General features: G+C 37.8%; 1 protein-coding gene across 3 annotated transcripts; it reads left to right on the forward strand.

The window, feature by feature from the left end:
• Nucleotides 1-511: 511 nt before the first annotated feature.
• LOC123745053 (tripartite motif-containing protein 2) lies at nt 512-13,509 on the forward strand. Of its 3 annotated transcripts, none has more exons than XM_045725340.2 (5): nt 512-623; nt 819-1,030; nt 3,020-3,237; nt 3,477-3,576; nt 6,433-13,509. In XM_045725340.2, exons 2-5 carry the CDS (start codon nt 950-952, stop codon nt 6,616-6,618), a joined length of 585 nt encoding a protein of 194 aa, XP_045581296.1. In that variant the 5' UTR covers nt 512-623; nt 819-949; the 3' UTR covers nt 6,619-13,509. The 3 variants fall into 3 exon arrangements, with proteins under 3 accessions (XP_045581296.1, XP_045581299.1, XP_045581298.1); XM_045725343.2 differs by having other exon boundaries at nt 538-574; XM_045725342.2 differs by having other exon boundaries at nt 554-664.
• Nucleotides 13,510-18,641: the final 5,132 nt, after the last annotated feature.

Raw genomic sequence — 18,641 nt, forward strand, 5'->3', positions numbered from 1 at the left:
GATAAAAACAAAAAAACGGCTTATTTCATGCAGCAAGAGTTGTCATATCAATACTACTGGGGAAGGTTGGCAAACTCCCGGGTTCCTACTGGTAGGTGAACATAAGCATCAGATGAAACGGAAACGTGTGCAATCATGTGTGTCCCGGCCGGGATTCCCGATTATGAATCCATCGTGAACAAACCCAACTATACTATGAAAACACTGAAAACCGTGTAACGTCTACCAAAGCATCTCGATACCAATTAAAGCTTGACTTTTGGTAATACTGTCTGTGACTCATGACGTGGTCATGGCAACAGACCTGTTCTTGACGTGTAATATCTTCACTATTGTGGGCTGTCCATGGTTGACACGCGCTCTATTACGTATTACTTATTTACATGACCTGATTGCTTCCGAGATGACCTCGGGATTGCAAATAAAATCCTTATTCACTTAACCACAGAAGTGGTTATTTAGTTACAGGGAATCGTAGATTGTTATGAGGTAGGAGAAGTAATATGCGGGTGTACACAAGTGGCACCAGCGCTGAGTGACGCACAAGTGTGGCAGCGAGGCCGGTCTGGTCCCAGTCAGTCTAGGACGTGTTGCTGCCCTCTGGCTCTTCACATTTCACTAGCGTATTATTCATTCTAAACCGACACGCATTACTTAGAAACCAGTGTGTTTTAGTTATATAGAAGTGCCAGTCTCAGTGCGAGGTTTCCCCTGGTGTTGAAGTGATAGCGGGGTTCCTTGACACTATGTAAATATTGCTTTGAACAACAATGATCTCGGTTTTTATTGTAATGTATTTACATAACTTTTGTTTCCAGCAATGAACATGCAGCTGTAGAAGGCTTCTAAATATTGCAGATAATTTACTGCATTAAATGACTACATTCATTATATTTCACAAATTACCAGACAAAATCCAGTAGTGTACGAAACTTCACAGGAAGGAACAATGTCTCTATATCCATCATTACCTGATGAAACTACTTTCTATCATGTCAAGTCTACTGAACAAGCTCACTCCCTCCTCCCAGTAAGTGTCCTTAATGTTAAAAAGAGTTGGCTCAGGCATAAATACTATCAACAGTTTGAAATTGAAAGATTGTCATTGTGTGTATTGTCTGCATTATGAACATCAATAGTTTATCATTAAATATCACTGGACACGGGATATCTTCCCTATAATTACGTTATGCTGTACTCAGACATGCTTGAAGGGTCGAGTGTCTGCTCTTTTAAGCCCTGCTTTCCGACCATCAGGGACCCTAGACATTTTGGAGACACCGAGTCGGTGCCCAACCAGGTTTTACGAATAGCCTGCATGCACTCTGGTGTATTTCAATAAAGCGTATGCTAGAAAACACCATTACCCACATCAGAATGCGGGCTGTTCGTAAAACCTGGTTGGGCACCGAGTCGGTGTCTCCAAATTGTTTAGTGAACTCAGTAGGGTCACTAGTTAAAAAGATTTTAGCATGTCGTTAGCTAGGGTTAGTTAGGTGCACAGCTGGTGTTTACCAGGTTCAATCCCCGACATTGCTGTAAATCATTTTCCCTTAGACTACGTCATTGTACAGGTATATCATACACAAGGAAATCACAGTGTTATGCTAGCCAAATATTATTTACAGTGGGTAAATGTGGGATGAGTTCAATAATTGCATACACATTGTAACTAATGTTTCCACTGTTGCCTACTGAATAGTTATTGGAAAACATGCTATGCAAATTAAAAATTTGATCTAAATTGAACAAATGTAAATCACATGCTTTTAAGAATTTTTGGGGTTCAGTTCGTAATCTCAGTAGGTAACTAACCATTCTGCTACTGCAAACAAGATGCATATGGCATCCATAACAAACTAGTTAAACTGTGTGCAGCTATGATTATGGCTACAGGTTTGCCATTTGGGGGTTACACTAGTGCCACATTCTTGGTGGCAAATTACTGTGCCACATCATTCAGTACTAATGGGTGCTGTGAACATGTATACAAATCAAGTAAATGTACTTTAACTCTAATACAGTATAGGTATCAATGTGATAGGACAACTACAAATAATGTATGTGACGCACTTACAGATATTAAAGCCATTGCAATTTTTTTCATACTGTTCAGAGATTCACAGATGGTTGTCAAATAACACCTCCCAGTTTACCTGTAGGAAACAACCACTATTGTTACGTTAAGCCACAATTAATATATGAGCATAGAATGTTCTTATCAACTTATGTATTTAAAATATGGAAGTACTGTACAGTACTACACAAATTTATGAGTGTGGTCCATATCTTCACAACTCTTTAAAGTGCAGTACCAATCAAGCCCCCCCCCCCCTAATGTTTCTTAGAGGGCTGCAACAGAACACAAACCACAAAAGAAAAACGATTCCATTTGATGTTCCAAGATTTTGACTCGCCCAAACCAAAAATCCATGCAAATAAATGATCCTAAATTGTGTAGTAGCCTTCCATATGCAATAAAATGATGTACTATCTTCACTCAATTTAAAAGGGAAACAGAAATATCTAGTAACAATGAAACCACCACAAACTCCCATATCTGCTGAGGCACAGAAAGCTGACTCAATCCAATATGACAAGTGTTGAACAACAGACACAAACTTCCACAGAAAAATCAATGGTGGATCACCCACTATAGACATGGGCTATAAAACCCTACATTTAAAAGCCCTGCCCCCTGCAAGCCAGTCTGCAAAAAAAAAACACCTAGAAATGTGCATTATATTTTTTTGAGTCCCAGTGGCTCCCTGAAGCTATACATTGAGATGCTACCATCCACTCACAATAGAAACAATAAGAACAATCATCAGGTTCCAAAAACAGTCACATCTCGAGTTGTAAGCCACAAAAGGGGAGGGGTGTAAGCAGCCATGGCTGACAAAATATCAAATAGAAAGGCCCCAGCAGTTTCTGCCGGGCCTTTCATCACTTGTTCCCTATGTATTCGAATATCTTTGAAACGGTATGATTTTCTTAATTAGCCTTCTAACTATTACAGACCTGTTCAGTGTGTCTGGATGAATTCAGTGAGAAGAGGCCCCCAAAATATCTTGAATGTCATCACACCTTCTGTGAGGAGTGTATCCACCAGTTGCTCAATGTTGGCAAGATCGAGTGTCCCTTGTGCCGAAAGACCACTCATGTCACCTCTGCAAATGTTCTCCAGACCAACAATGATATTCTCACCATGGCAAATTATGGCAATCTATTTATCAAGTGAGTATATGCTATTTACAATATTTCTGTTAATTGTATGTTCACAGATTACTGCATGATACAACCTAATTCCTATTATGTACTATTACTACAGATTTTAGTGAACTGTGATGCCATTAGCACAGCCTTCAGTGCTGTTATACCATTACAACATCTTCCAGTAAACATTTACATCATTGCCACACCTGATAAATCTGTCATCCACAGTGTCTTGTTTAATATATTTGTTTATTTTCCAGTCTCTGGTGTCATGAGTGCCAAGACACACCCAAAGCTACTTGTATGACCCATAATGTCAGTAACCTGTCGGCTATCTCCCAACAAACCCTTGGTCAACAGGTACAGTATTCATGTGTGACTGAAAAATGTATACAGTACTATACTAAAGTTATTTGTAATAAAAATCATGATTATTTCCACACATACAATTGATGAACTAGAATACTGTATACAGTTTACCAGGCTTCTAATTAGGTACATACTATTTCAGACCAGTCTTAAAATACAATTATTTGTCGTACATTATGCAAGTACTCTTAAGTTAACAAATATGATACTAATACAGGTAAGGCCTGTTGTATACACAGATACATAGTATAATTTTCTGGGAGGGCTCCTATGGTGGTCCTTTGTGATTGCTACTTGGGAAGATCTACAAAATTAAATCAGTGCCAAGCCCTTGCAAGTCATGTAAGGCTACCAGGGTATCAGAGGCCAAAACCTGCCTCACCTTCAAAGTGGCACAAGGAGCAGGGACTCATAGATCACCCTAAGCAAGAAAAGGCCACCAGAAAGGTGGGCAAACCAAAACACACATACAAACAGTAAGGTAACTAAACCAGCACTGAAACAAAATGCCTCTTGAATAGAGCCCTAGTGGTCTTACCAAGATAACAGCATCGAAACTGGCAAACAACTATGTGGTTCATTCAGAACAAATGATTCACTTGAAACTACAGTAACTCAAACCTATTATTACTAATTGCCACCACTAGGTGGCCTGAAGCCCTGGCCACAGTCGGCTCCAAGGTCAATCTGGAGCTGATGGACAACTAATCGACAAACTCGGTAGGGAGTCGGGGAATCACTAGGACTCTTCCAGAAAGAGGCGTTTTATTACACTCAATCCTGGTATTCTATGAGCCTGTTGGTGGCACCCTGAAACTAACCACAGAGAAACGGGAAAACAAGGGACTTTCCAGGGAGAAGGAGATACAGCAGGTACAATTCCTAAACCCAACATCACACAAGACTGATTGGGACCGAAGACATTAACCAAGTACTCACACAAAATAGTCACAGAAATCAACAAGATGATTTCTTGAAACCTGCAAATTCATGAACAAGAGGGCACAGATACAAGCTAAGTAAACAAAGGTAAAAATTAGAAAGTTCTCTTTTGCAAAGTGGTAGATGGTTGGAACAAATCAAGCAAGAAAGCAGTGAATACCAAAACCATCAGTACAGTACTGTAGTTTCAAACTGTTGTATGACGAGGAGCACTGGGAAGACAGTACACCACGAGCACAGCTCTCATTCTGTAGCTACACTTGGCTAATTACAAATGGGTAATTAGCCAAGAACCTGTTGGATCTCCAAAACCTGAGCCCAAACATCAGTTCACAACATATAGGAAAAAACATTAGGCAGTGCTGCGTATGTATAAATATCATGGGCCCGAAGGTAGGTCACAGGTTGGCTAGCTGTGATGTTGTTTACAACCTGGAAAATACAAGCCTTAAAACAGAGGACTAAAGAAATAGGCAGCAAGGCAGAAGCTGTGGTACACAGCGCTTTGCAGCTACCTGTCGCAGCACAAAACAACGACGCACCCCTGACTGCACCAACCAAGCATCAATCACCGAAGGACCTTTCTGAAAGCTAGCCGACTCATTGTTTGCCAGAAAAGGAAAAGTTTTACAAATGAACAAACCTGGAGAAGGGGAGAAAGCTCCCCCCCCAACCCTTTAGCCAGAGACATGAGGCAACAAAAATGCTACTTTGATACAAATATTCCCAACTGAAAGGGCCACCATAATTTGAGAGGAAGGAAATGCCAAGATGTTATATAGAGACCAAGACAGTTTAGAAACCAACCTTGACACCTCAAGGCATAGTGCCTAGCACTTATGTTTATGAGTTTTATGGTTATGCTCCTTTTCACACCCCAGTGCCCTTTGGCTCCCAGTTTTTCAATTAAGTGCTGGCCATCCTGGATTCAGTTTTATGTCCCCCTACAGGTGTCATTTCCTTGTGTATTTGCTATTTGTTTTAATGTGTGCTTCACACTGTTTATGTTTTTGCCTCATTTGTGTGTGGACTTTTATTAACTGTTCATCTTGAACTGCATATGCCTAGTGGTCATCTCTTGGTATTCACTGCTGTTGCCTTAAGCCTGCCCAGAGTTACTTTCTCTGGGGGGTTTGGCCTGTTTTCTGAGAGGCAAACTTCCAATTGGAAGGTGCCCCTTTTACATGGGTCTCCCAGTTCTGAGATGATTGAGGGTTTCCGAGTCTAGGGGTGATGACTGTTTAGTACGTTTGAGCCAACTGCCTTTCTACTTCAACGGCAGATTTAGTTGAGCTGCTGCCTTCTGTTTCTCTAGGGGACTTTTCTGGCACAGATCCTTGTGGGGAGACAAAATGTATTTTATATCTGGCATGGATCGTGGCTCTATGCTGGTGTCCCCCCCCCACTTCTGGGGTATCCTGAATGCCTTATCACCCTGGTTGGTTATTGGTTGCCTCTGAGGAGTAGTAGTCAATAAATGGGGAGAGTTTGTTGTAGCCCCCCTCCATTATTTGAGATGAACTCCTCTGTGGTTCCCACTGCATGTGGCCCATTGCACTTGTTTAGCTTTCGCTGCTTCTGATCAGCCCCCTTCTTGCGTGTCGTGGAAGGGTGCATTGGCTTGGGGTTCATTGCTCTGGCTCTTGCGTGGTTTGCCCCTTTGATACTGCTGTTTTAGAGTAGCAAATCCTGAAGCAAAAGTCTAGTACTGGTAAATTCTGAGGAAGAGAAAGTTTATTTTTTTAATATGTAAGTGACTTAAGAAAATATTTAAATATACTATACAATACTGTAGTTTAAAACATGCAAGTAGACTAGTATTGCATTCCAAGTATTTTTTAATGTACAGTATTTCATATGTTTATTTCTAACTAGCAGCAGCACATATACTGACTACTTCCACAGGTTGACAGTGCAGTAGAGGCTTGGACCCCAACAGTAATGCGCTTAGTGGAAACAACACAGGGCTGGGTTTTAGTCGCTGTGGATGCTACTTACTCGACCATCACAAGCATTTCCAAGTTCATCACTCCAATAACATCTTACATTACTGACTGGTTTAATTCCATCGTAGAAAACGATGGCTCTTAACTAAAAGGATTTAAATGTTTATTAAAGTGGGCTAGTATAGTACAGTATTTAGGGGTGTATAATAGTTATTTACCAGATTTGCTTCAAAAACGGTACCGTACAGTATATATATATTAACATAAAATCTGATGTGTTATTAATATTCTTATAAAAATATATACCCTTAAACGCTGCAATTCTGGATAATGTGCCAAGAAAAGCTTTCATAAGTCAAATTTGTTGTCAAGCATGCTTAGAGGTTTAATTTTACATGTCAGGGACATGTATTAAGCATATTGCTTGAGGATGCAATCCTATTTTGTCTTACACTTTTCAATATTTTATATATATAAATTGTGGCACAATGGGGGTATTTGTCTATGATAGTGTGGGAAACGTCGTTAGCTGACAACTGCATCAAGACACAACCTGTCCTATGTATGTGCCGCTTTGTAGTCTGGCCCAGCCCCTTTTCATGGGTGAAATGATTCCCTCTACTTGTTATCCAGGTTGTTTGGTAGAATGCTACAAAATAGTTTGTGATTAACTAGTGTCTAGGTTTATTTTTGCAGCCTATTTTATGTATTATTTCATTGTATTGTTTTTCGTGTACACATCTTCAAGTTCATGGGCTAGTTGGCAGCTATTTGCTTATTGGTCTGGGCTTTGCTTGGCTCTGACCTGTTGTGTTTAGTCGCCGACGACATTTGCAAGACGGAAGAAAGTGCTCAGCTCGTATTTGCATTTGTGAAGTCAAATGTGACAATCTATATATTGTTGTATATAGTATGTATATTTATACAGGTATAGATATACTGGGTACAGTATATTATAAAATTACCTACAGTAATTAAAAGCACAGGAAGCAAACTGCTTGGGGTGTCCTGTTACCATTATGAATTTTATGAAATGCAGTCTTTAACTGCATTTGATAAATTACCAAAATAAAATTTTATAGCATTCCTTTAACATGTGGTGTATAGGTTGAAAAAGCACCCATGTCTTAGCTTTATTTGCAGTGGGTATTTTGAAGTGTATCAACATTTTCAAATTCAGTCATCGTTGTCTATGTGGTGATGTTTTTGTGTTTTTTTCTATCCCATTTTAGGCAGCTATTGGAAATCTACCCTCTCTTCTGAGGTTTCCATCTTGTCCTTAAGTTATATCTTCAAGTTGCTGAGCATTGTATATGCTCAGGCACTGTCATTTATGTGATCCTGTGGTGATATTAAAAGTCACTCAAAGTTCTATTTCCTCTGCTTGACATGCATCAGTGTTGAACTGAAATCATGCTTTGCATGACATTTTCCCCGCATTATATTTCATCAGATATTGTTCACTTCAATTGCTCAGCCCAAGTCATGCTGGAAGATGCTTCAATTTCATACGTATTTGTAATTTGGGTGATTACTTTTGCATTATCTGTGAAATCATGTAACTCTGTACTCAATCTGCCAGGTCATTAATTTACACTACAGTACTGTGTAAACTTTACTGGGGCTGCCACTAGTTTAATTTCTCCTGTCACCCTAATGTATCTCATAAAAAGTCCCACATCTATGTCGCTTTCCATGCCTCCCAGATGTTTCATCACCCTCTCTCACTATATATACAATACTATATATCTCTGCCATAACTAAACAGCTTTGAATCTACACTGCTTATTAGTTAACACTATTGTGGTCAGGCCTGCTTCACAATTGTCTAATGTGGCCCAGCCTGCTAAGCTGCATTGAAATATAAATGTAAGAATTGTCCTGCATTTGCAAAGTTATTTATGACATTACAATATAACTATGGATTTTACATCAAGTTGTTAGGAAATTACAATAATTGCATATTCTGATGTAGAACATTTAAGGCGGGGCTGGATTATGAAATTACAATTCAATGAAAGATCATTCATATATACTTATTAAAAAATTCCAAGCACTTACTTCCAAATTTGTTTTGTGTACAGAACCAGTATAACTTTTTTCAATTTTCACTGGACATTGAAAGTCAGCAAGGGCACAAGATTTGTATACAGTTCGAATGACGACAAGCTTATTTTTACAATTCCTCAAAGTCTGACAAAGGGCCAGTGAAAATTACTGCACTCTCAATAATGTATACAGTTATTACATTTCACAGGTATATTTTGATATGTATACTGTACTAGTATATTTAATTACTAGAAGCAAAGCCAATTACTGAGTATAATAGAAGCAGCATTGGAGCACAAATATTTGTGCTTCAATGAAGTGACATTATACAAAGGGCAGATGATGGTATATCATAATGACATTACTCAATATTGTATGAGCTAATTATAAATATACTGAAATTAATGTACAATTTAAGCAAAGCCTTTTCCTCCTTTATCACAATCTGTATGTTTTACTTTAGTCATTTTGACTGTTCCTGGTGACATCTAGATAGCTGTTAAAGGTAAACTGTTCAATGGGTTCCTTACTTTCTGGGATGGATGTTGTGTAACCTGTTATATATTGCTAAACCACAGTACATAATACACAGTTCTTTTTTATGTGATTCCATGCATTTTGGATGCTCAATTTATAAGAATGTGTTGTGGTTTTCTATTGTCGATATGATCTAGTATATGCTTGAATATGAGTCAAGTTCAAAGTACACAAAGATTTGGAAAACTAATGTCAAAAAATTATTAATAAGCATAAACATGAAGTTAGTCACTTTCAGTGTTAAATTGATAAAACTCTTCATAAATACTGTACTTCAATTTAAATAGACAAATTGGGAATCACCACTTTTGTTCTGTCGCAAATTATGTTCCATTCTGTGCCTGCACGAGCAGTCATTCTCAACCAGATATTATTTTTAACGGAACTTATGTAAGTGCATGTATATGTAGTAAAATATCATGAAAACCTTGTTTTAATACAGCAATATAAATATGGTACAGCAGCAAAACAAATTTGTTAACTACTTGTTTACTTATAAGGTAAGTGAAGTAATCAAAGAAGGCACCAAGCCGGGAAGGCTATGTAGGACCATCAAATGTGCAGAATAATGAAAGGGCGCTAAACATCACTAAGGATGCCAACAAGAGAACAGAAATGCATAAGGCAAACGATATCAAAAGCATCCGATTCACTAAGAATTCTATCGAGGGATAGTCGGAAACCAAGACTCGCGCGTCCTGGAAGTCTGGACATTCAACAAAGATATGCACAACTGTAAGAGGGACAATGTAGTTAAAACAATAATGGAGCGCTGCCTTGCTTCGTAAGTGTCCGTGAGTTCAGCGCGTATGGCCAATACACAACCGGCGGTGGGAAACGGCTCTGGCAAGGTTATGGTGGTAAGAGTTAGGCCACAGGGACATACTATTCTTAAAAGTATGTAGTTTGTTACCAGTACCAGAAGACCAACAACCCTGCCAATGGGCAAGGATGAGGAATGAATAACTGGCTAAAAGTCGGAATAAGGAATACCTTTACGGGAGATGGGACAAGTGCGAATAGCTTCCTTAGTGGCAGCGTCCACACGCTCATTTAAAGACACTAATATGACTGAGAATCCAGCAAAACTCAACTGTCTTAAATCTACTAGAGATAAACAGCCAATGTTGAATCTCGACCACCACCGGATCGACTGAATTAAAGGACTCCAGAGCCATGAGGGCACTGTGAGAGTCAACTACAACCACAAAGGAGGATTGAGAAAGCAGGAGACAAAGAGTAGAGAGAATAGCATAAAGTTCTGTGAAGATGCTAGTCTCCGGAGGCAGGCAACACATACAAAACAAGAGTAGCCAACACCATCTGCAGACTTAGACCCATCAGTCAACATGGAAATGGAGTGAGAGTGTGAAGAAAAAGTGTTCAAGGAAAAGGAGTTTCAGAAATGTAGGAGGGGTAAAAAGCTTTAGTGATGTGGGTCAGGGATTTACAATATTTAGGAAAAGGGACCCTCCACGTGGGCAAGGACGGTGAAGCTCCACTGGGCTTGTGACCCCTAGAATGGCCAAGTGGGGGGGGGGGGGAGGGTTAAGTTTAAATCATTTGCATGCCTTGTACACAGTTTACTTTGTAAAGTTCCAGAAGTGGTGTTTGGTGGTTATACAATACAAATTACAGTGCAATCATAAAATCTTAAATTGTTATATGATCTCACCCCTCTTACATTCATTTGATACTCTAGAATTTTTTAATTTATAAATAAACCCTTACCAGAAAAATTGGCCATGTTAGCAATATGTTTAACAGACTTTTTGTAGTAACTGGGTTATAGCAAAACTGGACATGATGTTTAGAGTCTGTATCAAGCATATTTGCTTTTTACTGATAGCCTACAATTAGGTTGTACATAAATTTAATTATTGCTCTAGGATTTGTAGCCTTGCTTACCTCCTCACGCTTTACTGTATGGCTGATGTCTGCATTCGATTATACCAAAGCACGCACACTCTTAGAAACTTTCTATTTTATACACTTTCCTCTAGCCTATTAGCTAATGTTGGTAGCTTCTCTAGTACAAACCAGTCTCATCTCTATTGAATACTTGATAAATCAATTAGGCAATACAGGTTCAATTGGCTTCATGTTATATCTGCACTTATGGCTTTACACTAAGATCTTACTATATTAGCAACAAATATTTACGAGTTTACTTAACTTTAAATATGGAGCATTCTGTATAATTGGACTACATTGTATCTAACATACAGTATTAAAAGTATTACTGGCCATGTGGTGGGCCAGGAGCTAGAAAGAAAGCGGTCAGCTACTGTAAATACTACTTCTTGGCAGTTAACTTTTGAGGTCTCTGTAACCTAATCCTAACTTTCCCATATACTATTCAAATAAATATTCCTGCAAGTGAAACTTGAATGAACTGTTTTTGCAGGAATGTAATCCCCAGTGCTGATCAGAGCACCCCACCCCCCTGCACCTAAATTTGTCTTATCTTTATTTACACATTTCACACATACAGCTTTATTCTAAATATTAAGAAGGTTGTACTAGGCAGTGGTGGTGGCTGCAGCCAAGCACCATTCTTACAGCAGAGTACCCTGTTTAATAGACCTGTACACTTCAAATTGCCTTTATTACAAAAGTATTTGTCAAACTATTATTATCGAGCGCCCTCTCACGACAGGCTTCACAAATGAATCTGCTTTGGAAAACTTTTATCTGGATGCCTCACTGGCAAATTCCATCAAATGTTTAACAACTTTTAACGACTCTGTATGCAGGTACATTTCTATACTATACTAGGTATACTGTACGTATTCCAGAAACCTCTAGTTTATTCCACTTGGCAAACCACCTATCTTAACCTTAATAAATAACGCTCCTTCCACTTTCTTGTACAAATTCAGAACATTATGCATCATTGCACATTCATACTTCATTAACATAACTAAAAAACATATTCATAAAACCAGAAATTGTGGTAGACCCAGGAACTGGTATGGATTGTGTTCTAAAATGTCAATCCGTTCTCAACCAACATAATTTGGAAACTCACCCACACTCTTCAAAAGTTTGCAAAAAGTGCTTGCCTGCTTAACTTGGAAGCTGCATTTTTCCAACAACAATCAAATCACAAGTTGCCTGTAAAGTAGTTAAGAAAATCATAAGTTAATGCCAACATCGGTGTCAATACATGTGCTGCAAATTAAGTAATTGCAGACTAGCAGCTGTTGCACAAGATGGAAAAGGATGAGGAAGGGTAGGGAATTGTGTAGAACAAGATTACCTTCCCTTAACACAACTTGCAATAGTTACGCAAGTCGTGGGTACCTACTTACTGCTAGGCCGAGGCACGAGGTGAAATGTGCTCAACCATTTCTTATGTTCGCGCTTCTCTACCTTTATATTTAATATTGCCAATATGAAAATATTGATTTTAGCTATACAGTATTTAAAATATGCTATTCAGATTTGAAGTGTACAGTTATTCAAAATACTACAAGTTACACCCAGCTAAAAATAGTTAACAAATAAAATGGAAAAGAATTGCACATGGTGAATGGACCACATGAGGAAATTGCATAGTGATTAGAGAAATATCGGTTAATAACAAACTGCAATGCTATTGGCCATGTGAGGCAGTTCCTATTATACCCAATTACACCCACTGAAATATTTGCCTAATCTATACTTGAGGCACTCCAGCAACTCTTATGTCAATTATTTGTTACCCCGATAACATGTTTCATAAAGCAACATCTATTTCCAAACCAGTAATTTACATTTGACCTACTGAATTATAATGTATCACGTTCATATCCATTGTTTCGTGTTGATGTGTATACGTACTCTAATACCAAGACGACAAGTTCATAAAACGATGGAAAAAGTCAGGCAGTTCAATTACACCCTCAAGCCAAGCCCATCCAAATTAAATGCTGGGCAAACAGCCTCTAGCAGGAAGAATAAAAATTATATCTGCCAGGCACATGCACATTTTCAAAGTATGCTGTGATAACATGGAAACCTGGACACAATGCTGCCAGAAGCTACCCCTCTGACACACACACAATAGCATAGAATACCTGTTTCAAGAAGTCCAGGTTCTTCACCTGCCAACACCATGCTAAAGATACAGAATGCACCAAACCACCTATGGCCGACAACAGGTGCCACTTCCCCCCAGAAAATATGGCATTACCTTCTAATCAGGATGTAGCTGTAGAACCAAACTCAGGAGGGGCAGAGTTTATTTCAGAAGCATGATCTCCATCTGGCATTAGGAAGAGCATTGAATTTCACCTAGCTGGAGCAGGAGAAAGGCAAGACTGAGGAAACCTATAAAGGACCAGAACTTTGTCTCCTCTTGAGATATAGTGCCCAGAGGTGCAGTTCCTGAGCAGACTCAACTCTCATATTGACCATATATTTCTAGATTCTAATTATGTATTAAACATAAAATTGTCAACCACAAGCTTAAGTTTTTGTTTCACTCCTCACCTTAGGACATAAGATACTTCATAAGCCACTCTTGACCGCTTTCCAGACAAAGAAAGTAGGCAATTCCCTCCATACTCAACAAGGCTTTGCCTATGGGTAGAAAACCAACATTATGTTAAAAGGAAAGTGCACTACACATGCATAGATAACCATGACACGTGAAATAGAACAGCCTAAAAGACTGTTAGACAGGGCTGGTTAGAGATCCTCCTCTTATGGTCACAGTTCCTGTTGTAGGAGCCTCCAAGCAAGCATATGCTTTTTGCTACAGTATTGCAATGAGAAGCATAATTTTTTTACTAGGAAATGTCGTGTAAAATATTATCAAAAGAAAGTACCCAGTTTGTGAACACCCTTATCCCTAATATTTTATTGCTCCTGACCATATAAGCACTAAACAGTATAAAATGGTATACACTTTAACATTGAAACTGTACACTTAATGCAATATACAGGCATAAATACAGATTATGGATAATGAAACTAGCATAATAAGAAACAATCAGTTTCTTGGTATATTTGCACATGAAAATTATATATTTAAATAAATCATGTCATGAATAAAGTAATGAGTATCCAAATTATAAACATAATCAGGGCAAAAGAATCATAAAATATAATTATAATAAAATAAAAATGGAGTGAGTGTTTGCAGACATTGCCGTATCTTGCAACTTGTTTTGTATATAGACAACAATATGTCACGGAATAGCTTAATACATGGTCAACATTGTCTTGTACATGATTTTTACAGCTAATATTGTTTTTTAGTCGTCAGGTTTTTTTTTTAGAAATGCTACTTGTCCATTTTTCAAGGTTTTCAATCGTACACATATAAAACACAAGCTAAAATATATCCACAGCATAACATGTCCAACAGATGGGAAAAGAAGCAAATTATACTACTGTAGTACAATATTTGATATTTTGCATAATGAGGATTCAGTTAACACTCTGAGCTATGAACATATTGGTATGAACACACACTGAAGTGCATAAAAAAATTCATCCTATCATGATTTTTAAGTAAAACTTCCATTTCCATTATCTAATGGTATTGTATCATCAATACCTTAATAAAAGGTACATGCTAAGATACATGAACAGCAACTGAGAAAAATAACTGGTCAGGTGGTATCCTAGGAATCGTCTCGATGAATTCACTTACCTGCCTCGAAATCTTTGAAGAATTAATAATGGCATTCAAACTCAAAAGTTTGACTGTAGCCCAATTCACAAACATGAGAAAAAAATGGAAATTATTATTAATCAGACTCTAATATGTAATGTGCACCTACGCATAGAGCATGACTAATACACAAGACTGAAAAGCAAGGAATGAAGCTTACATTCCTCAAAATACGAAGGAGTAATTGGCTGCAACAATTAAGCACTGACAATCAGGTTATCTGTTGATAAAGGCATTGACATGAAAAGCCTCACTGATCCATGTCATACACAATGCTAACTGGAATGTAATATGAGTAGACTACAACAAATATTATTTAAATACTTTCATCTGTACATCTATTAAAGATAAAAGCGTCATATAATACTCTTCACTCTACTCTGACATTGCTACTTTTGTCAGAGTACTTTTGTGTACTCTTGTCATGCTGTATTTCACAAAACTCTTCATTAATTGCTCTCTGCTATATACGGGGGAAAAAACATATTCATTAGATATGCATAAGACACATTTGTGTATGTTAGTGTGAGGTTTACAGGTTAGACCTCAAGCTTCAAATCTCCCATTTAATTTTACAATGGTTTAATGTTTACTGACTGTTTGAATTTTGCATACAATACTTTTTTGTGTGATACTCAAATATCCAAAGCCTACTGAGCTACACTCTTTCAAATTATCTCTGCGATCTTTATTATAATACAATTAAAATTAAATTTTCAATAACCAAGTCCAAACTCCCTGAGAGTTAACAATGTTGAAGTTTCAATGATATTTATTCAAGATGATTTTATGTTGCTAACTGATATTGTTTGTAGTTTAGAGTACCTGTATACTGTACATGTATACATGATTCCCTATGTGTAGCTACAGGAAGAGCTACGCTCGTCCCGTCTTTCCAGTCACACGACACCTTAAAACTACTGGTGCTTTTGCCATCCACTGCCTTCTCACTTATTTTGTTCCAACTGTCTACCACTCTATGCAAAGGAAAACTTTCTAATATTTGTTCGGCACCTTTGTGTCCTTAGCTTGAATCTATGACCTGTTGCAGGATGTCATATATTCTGTTTAAGTTGCAGGTTTCAATGTGTGCGCGCAAACACCTAGTTGTGCTTGCGGGGATTGAGCTTTGGCTCTTTGGTCCCACCTCTCAACTGTCAATCAACTGGTGGACAGATTCCTGAGCCTACTGGGCTCTTATCATATCTACATTTAAAACTGTGTATGGAGTCAGCCTCCATCACATCACTGCTTAATGCATTCCATTTGTTAACTACTGACACCAAAACAATTCTTTCTAATGTCTCTGTGGCTTCTTTGGGTACTAAGTTTCCATCTGTGCCACCTTGTTCGTGTTCCACCAATGCTAAGTGTTTGTCTGTGTCCACCTTGTCAATTCCCCTGAGAATTTTGTAGGTGGTTATCATTTCTCCCCTTACGCTTTTGCTTTCCAGGGACATGAGGTTCAGCTCCTTCAGCCTTTCCTCGTAGTTCATACCTCTCAGTTCTGGGAATGACACACACTTTGATTACCCAAGTGTAGTTACAGGATAAGAACTACACTTGTGGTTTCCCATTCCCCTATAATCTTCATTATATGATACTTTGAAACAGTCCACAACTCTATTCACAAAATAGAACGTTTGTATTGTGTGTGCACGCGCGCACATGTATGTGTGTATGTAATATATATATATATATATATATATACCTATATATATATATATAATCTATATATATATAATATATATTCGTGCCAGCACACGAGTGTGTTAAACATGCAAAAACACTATGATGATATGATATAGGGCAACCATGCTATATGTAATAATAAATTACTTTAGTACCTGTAACGTCATGTACTATATATTTAACTACACACAAAGACTACCTGATTAGCTAGAAAATGAATAATGAATGATTTTATATTAAAAAAACATTGTAAATATATATAATTTGCAAATCACAAACAGTGCTCAGGTCAAGTTGCTGTGCATTACTTTTAATGATCTTGAACCCGTTTAAGACGATCACTGAAATAAATTTTGACCCACCTTCATACAACTAGCGAAGACCATTCCTAATGTTCATATTGCAAGTTTTTACTGTTGCATTACAGCATATATTATTATATTTTAACAGGCACCTCTCACATTTGGTTATAAGAAAATAGCCAGGTCAATATACAGTACCTTGTGAATATTCTACAGTGCAGAATTAAAGCAATTTATTTTATGGCAAGTAATGTCAGAGTATTTATACTGATTGATTTAGGGTTTAATACTTTCCCTATCTAATACAATAGGAATTAATTGTTGTGCATAGTACTGTGTAAATGACTTAACAATCGCTGTGAAGATTATTCCTAATCAAGTCTGCCATACACAGATTATTAAAAAAGTTTAATACACCCTGATGTAAAATGTGTCAGGTACACATAAACATGAAAACTATATAGGCTCTGTGTTGATATCCTCAGTTATCTATAATGATTTTGTAAAATATTGCAGCCTATTAAAAATAGGGATTCTTAACTTCCCCCCCCCCTGCATAATTCACACTGTCAGTCTCCGTGGTGCAGTGGTAAGGCACTCTCCTGACGTTCCGCGGGCGTTTTGTCCTAAATTCGTATCCTGGCCAGGGAGGATTTACTGGGCACAAATCCTTAACTGTAGCCTCTGTTTAACTCAACAGTAAAATGGGTACTTGGTAGTAACAACGATTCTTCGCGGGGCTCGTATTCCAGGGAACATAGGATTAAGGACTTGCCCGAAATGCTACACATACTAGTGGCTGTACAAGAATGTAAGAACTCTTGTATATATAAATAAAAATAAATAAAAGTACGATGTAAACTTGTCTGTGTAAAATATGAAAAGGTCAAATTAGAATGGATGATGGTGCATCAACACGACACACAACTTTCACCTATAATATTTCCAAAATATCACAAAGAAATCTCTTAAGAGTTTTATAATGTAATTTTTTAAATGTCCCAATTGGGAAACCTAATTAGCAAAGAAACAGTTTCCCCAATAATTTGTGTATACTGTACCATATTTTTCTTGTTTAGAACTGCACCTACTATGAACTATTTAACACAGGATTGAGCTATGACAATTATAATATTTAATGCTATCAGTGAGAGCAAATACCATGTGACGGGTGATTCCTACTATATTGAACAAGTAAGGAGACTTCAAATCTAGTATAAAGCAACAAATGCCATCAAAGCTGGACAAAATTATTTTGCTTTGTGCATATCAGAAACTCTCACCAGATTGGACAGGCTTTTTAATATAACAAGATGCAAGAAATGCGTGTGTAGTAATAATAAAGTAATCCACTAAATATATACGCTTACAATATGAACATTTGCAATTCTACCTTGCAATTTCTAAAGCAAACATTAAGCTTTTTTATACCTGCCATTATTAAGTGTTGATTACAATAAAATGCTCGTTTCTGGTGGGGCCCTTCGTTGCTACCCAAACTTAGCACTGGTTCAACCAAGCCTTGAGCAGATGCACGAGGCTTTCAAGATCCATCCTTGCTTACTGGAACCCAGGACAAGAATCATGCCTTTTCTATAAGGCGATGTGGGAGCTTAGGGATTAGGGAATAAGAACCACAGCCATGGCCATCAGCCAGGGGCCAGATTCACGAAGCAGTTACAAAAGTACTTACAAACGCGTACGTCTTTCCTCGATCGTTGACATCTTTGATTACATTTATTAAACAGTTTACAAGCATGAAAACTTCCCAATCAACTGTTGTTATTGTTAACAGCCTCCTGGTGCTTCGGAGCTCATTAACTGTTTAATAATTGTAAACAAAGCCGCCAAAGATTGAGAAAAGATGTACAGGCTTGTAAGTACTTGCGTAACTACTTCATGAATCTGGCCCCAGCCAGTCAT

The sequence above is a fragment of the Procambarus clarkii genome, chromosome 57 (assembly GCF_040958095.1).
Source record: "Procambarus clarkii isolate CNS0578487 chromosome 57, FALCON_Pclarkii_2.0, whole genome shotgun sequence".
NCBI lineage: Eukaryota > Metazoa > Arthropoda > Malacostraca > Decapoda > Cambaridae > Procambarus > Procambarus clarkii.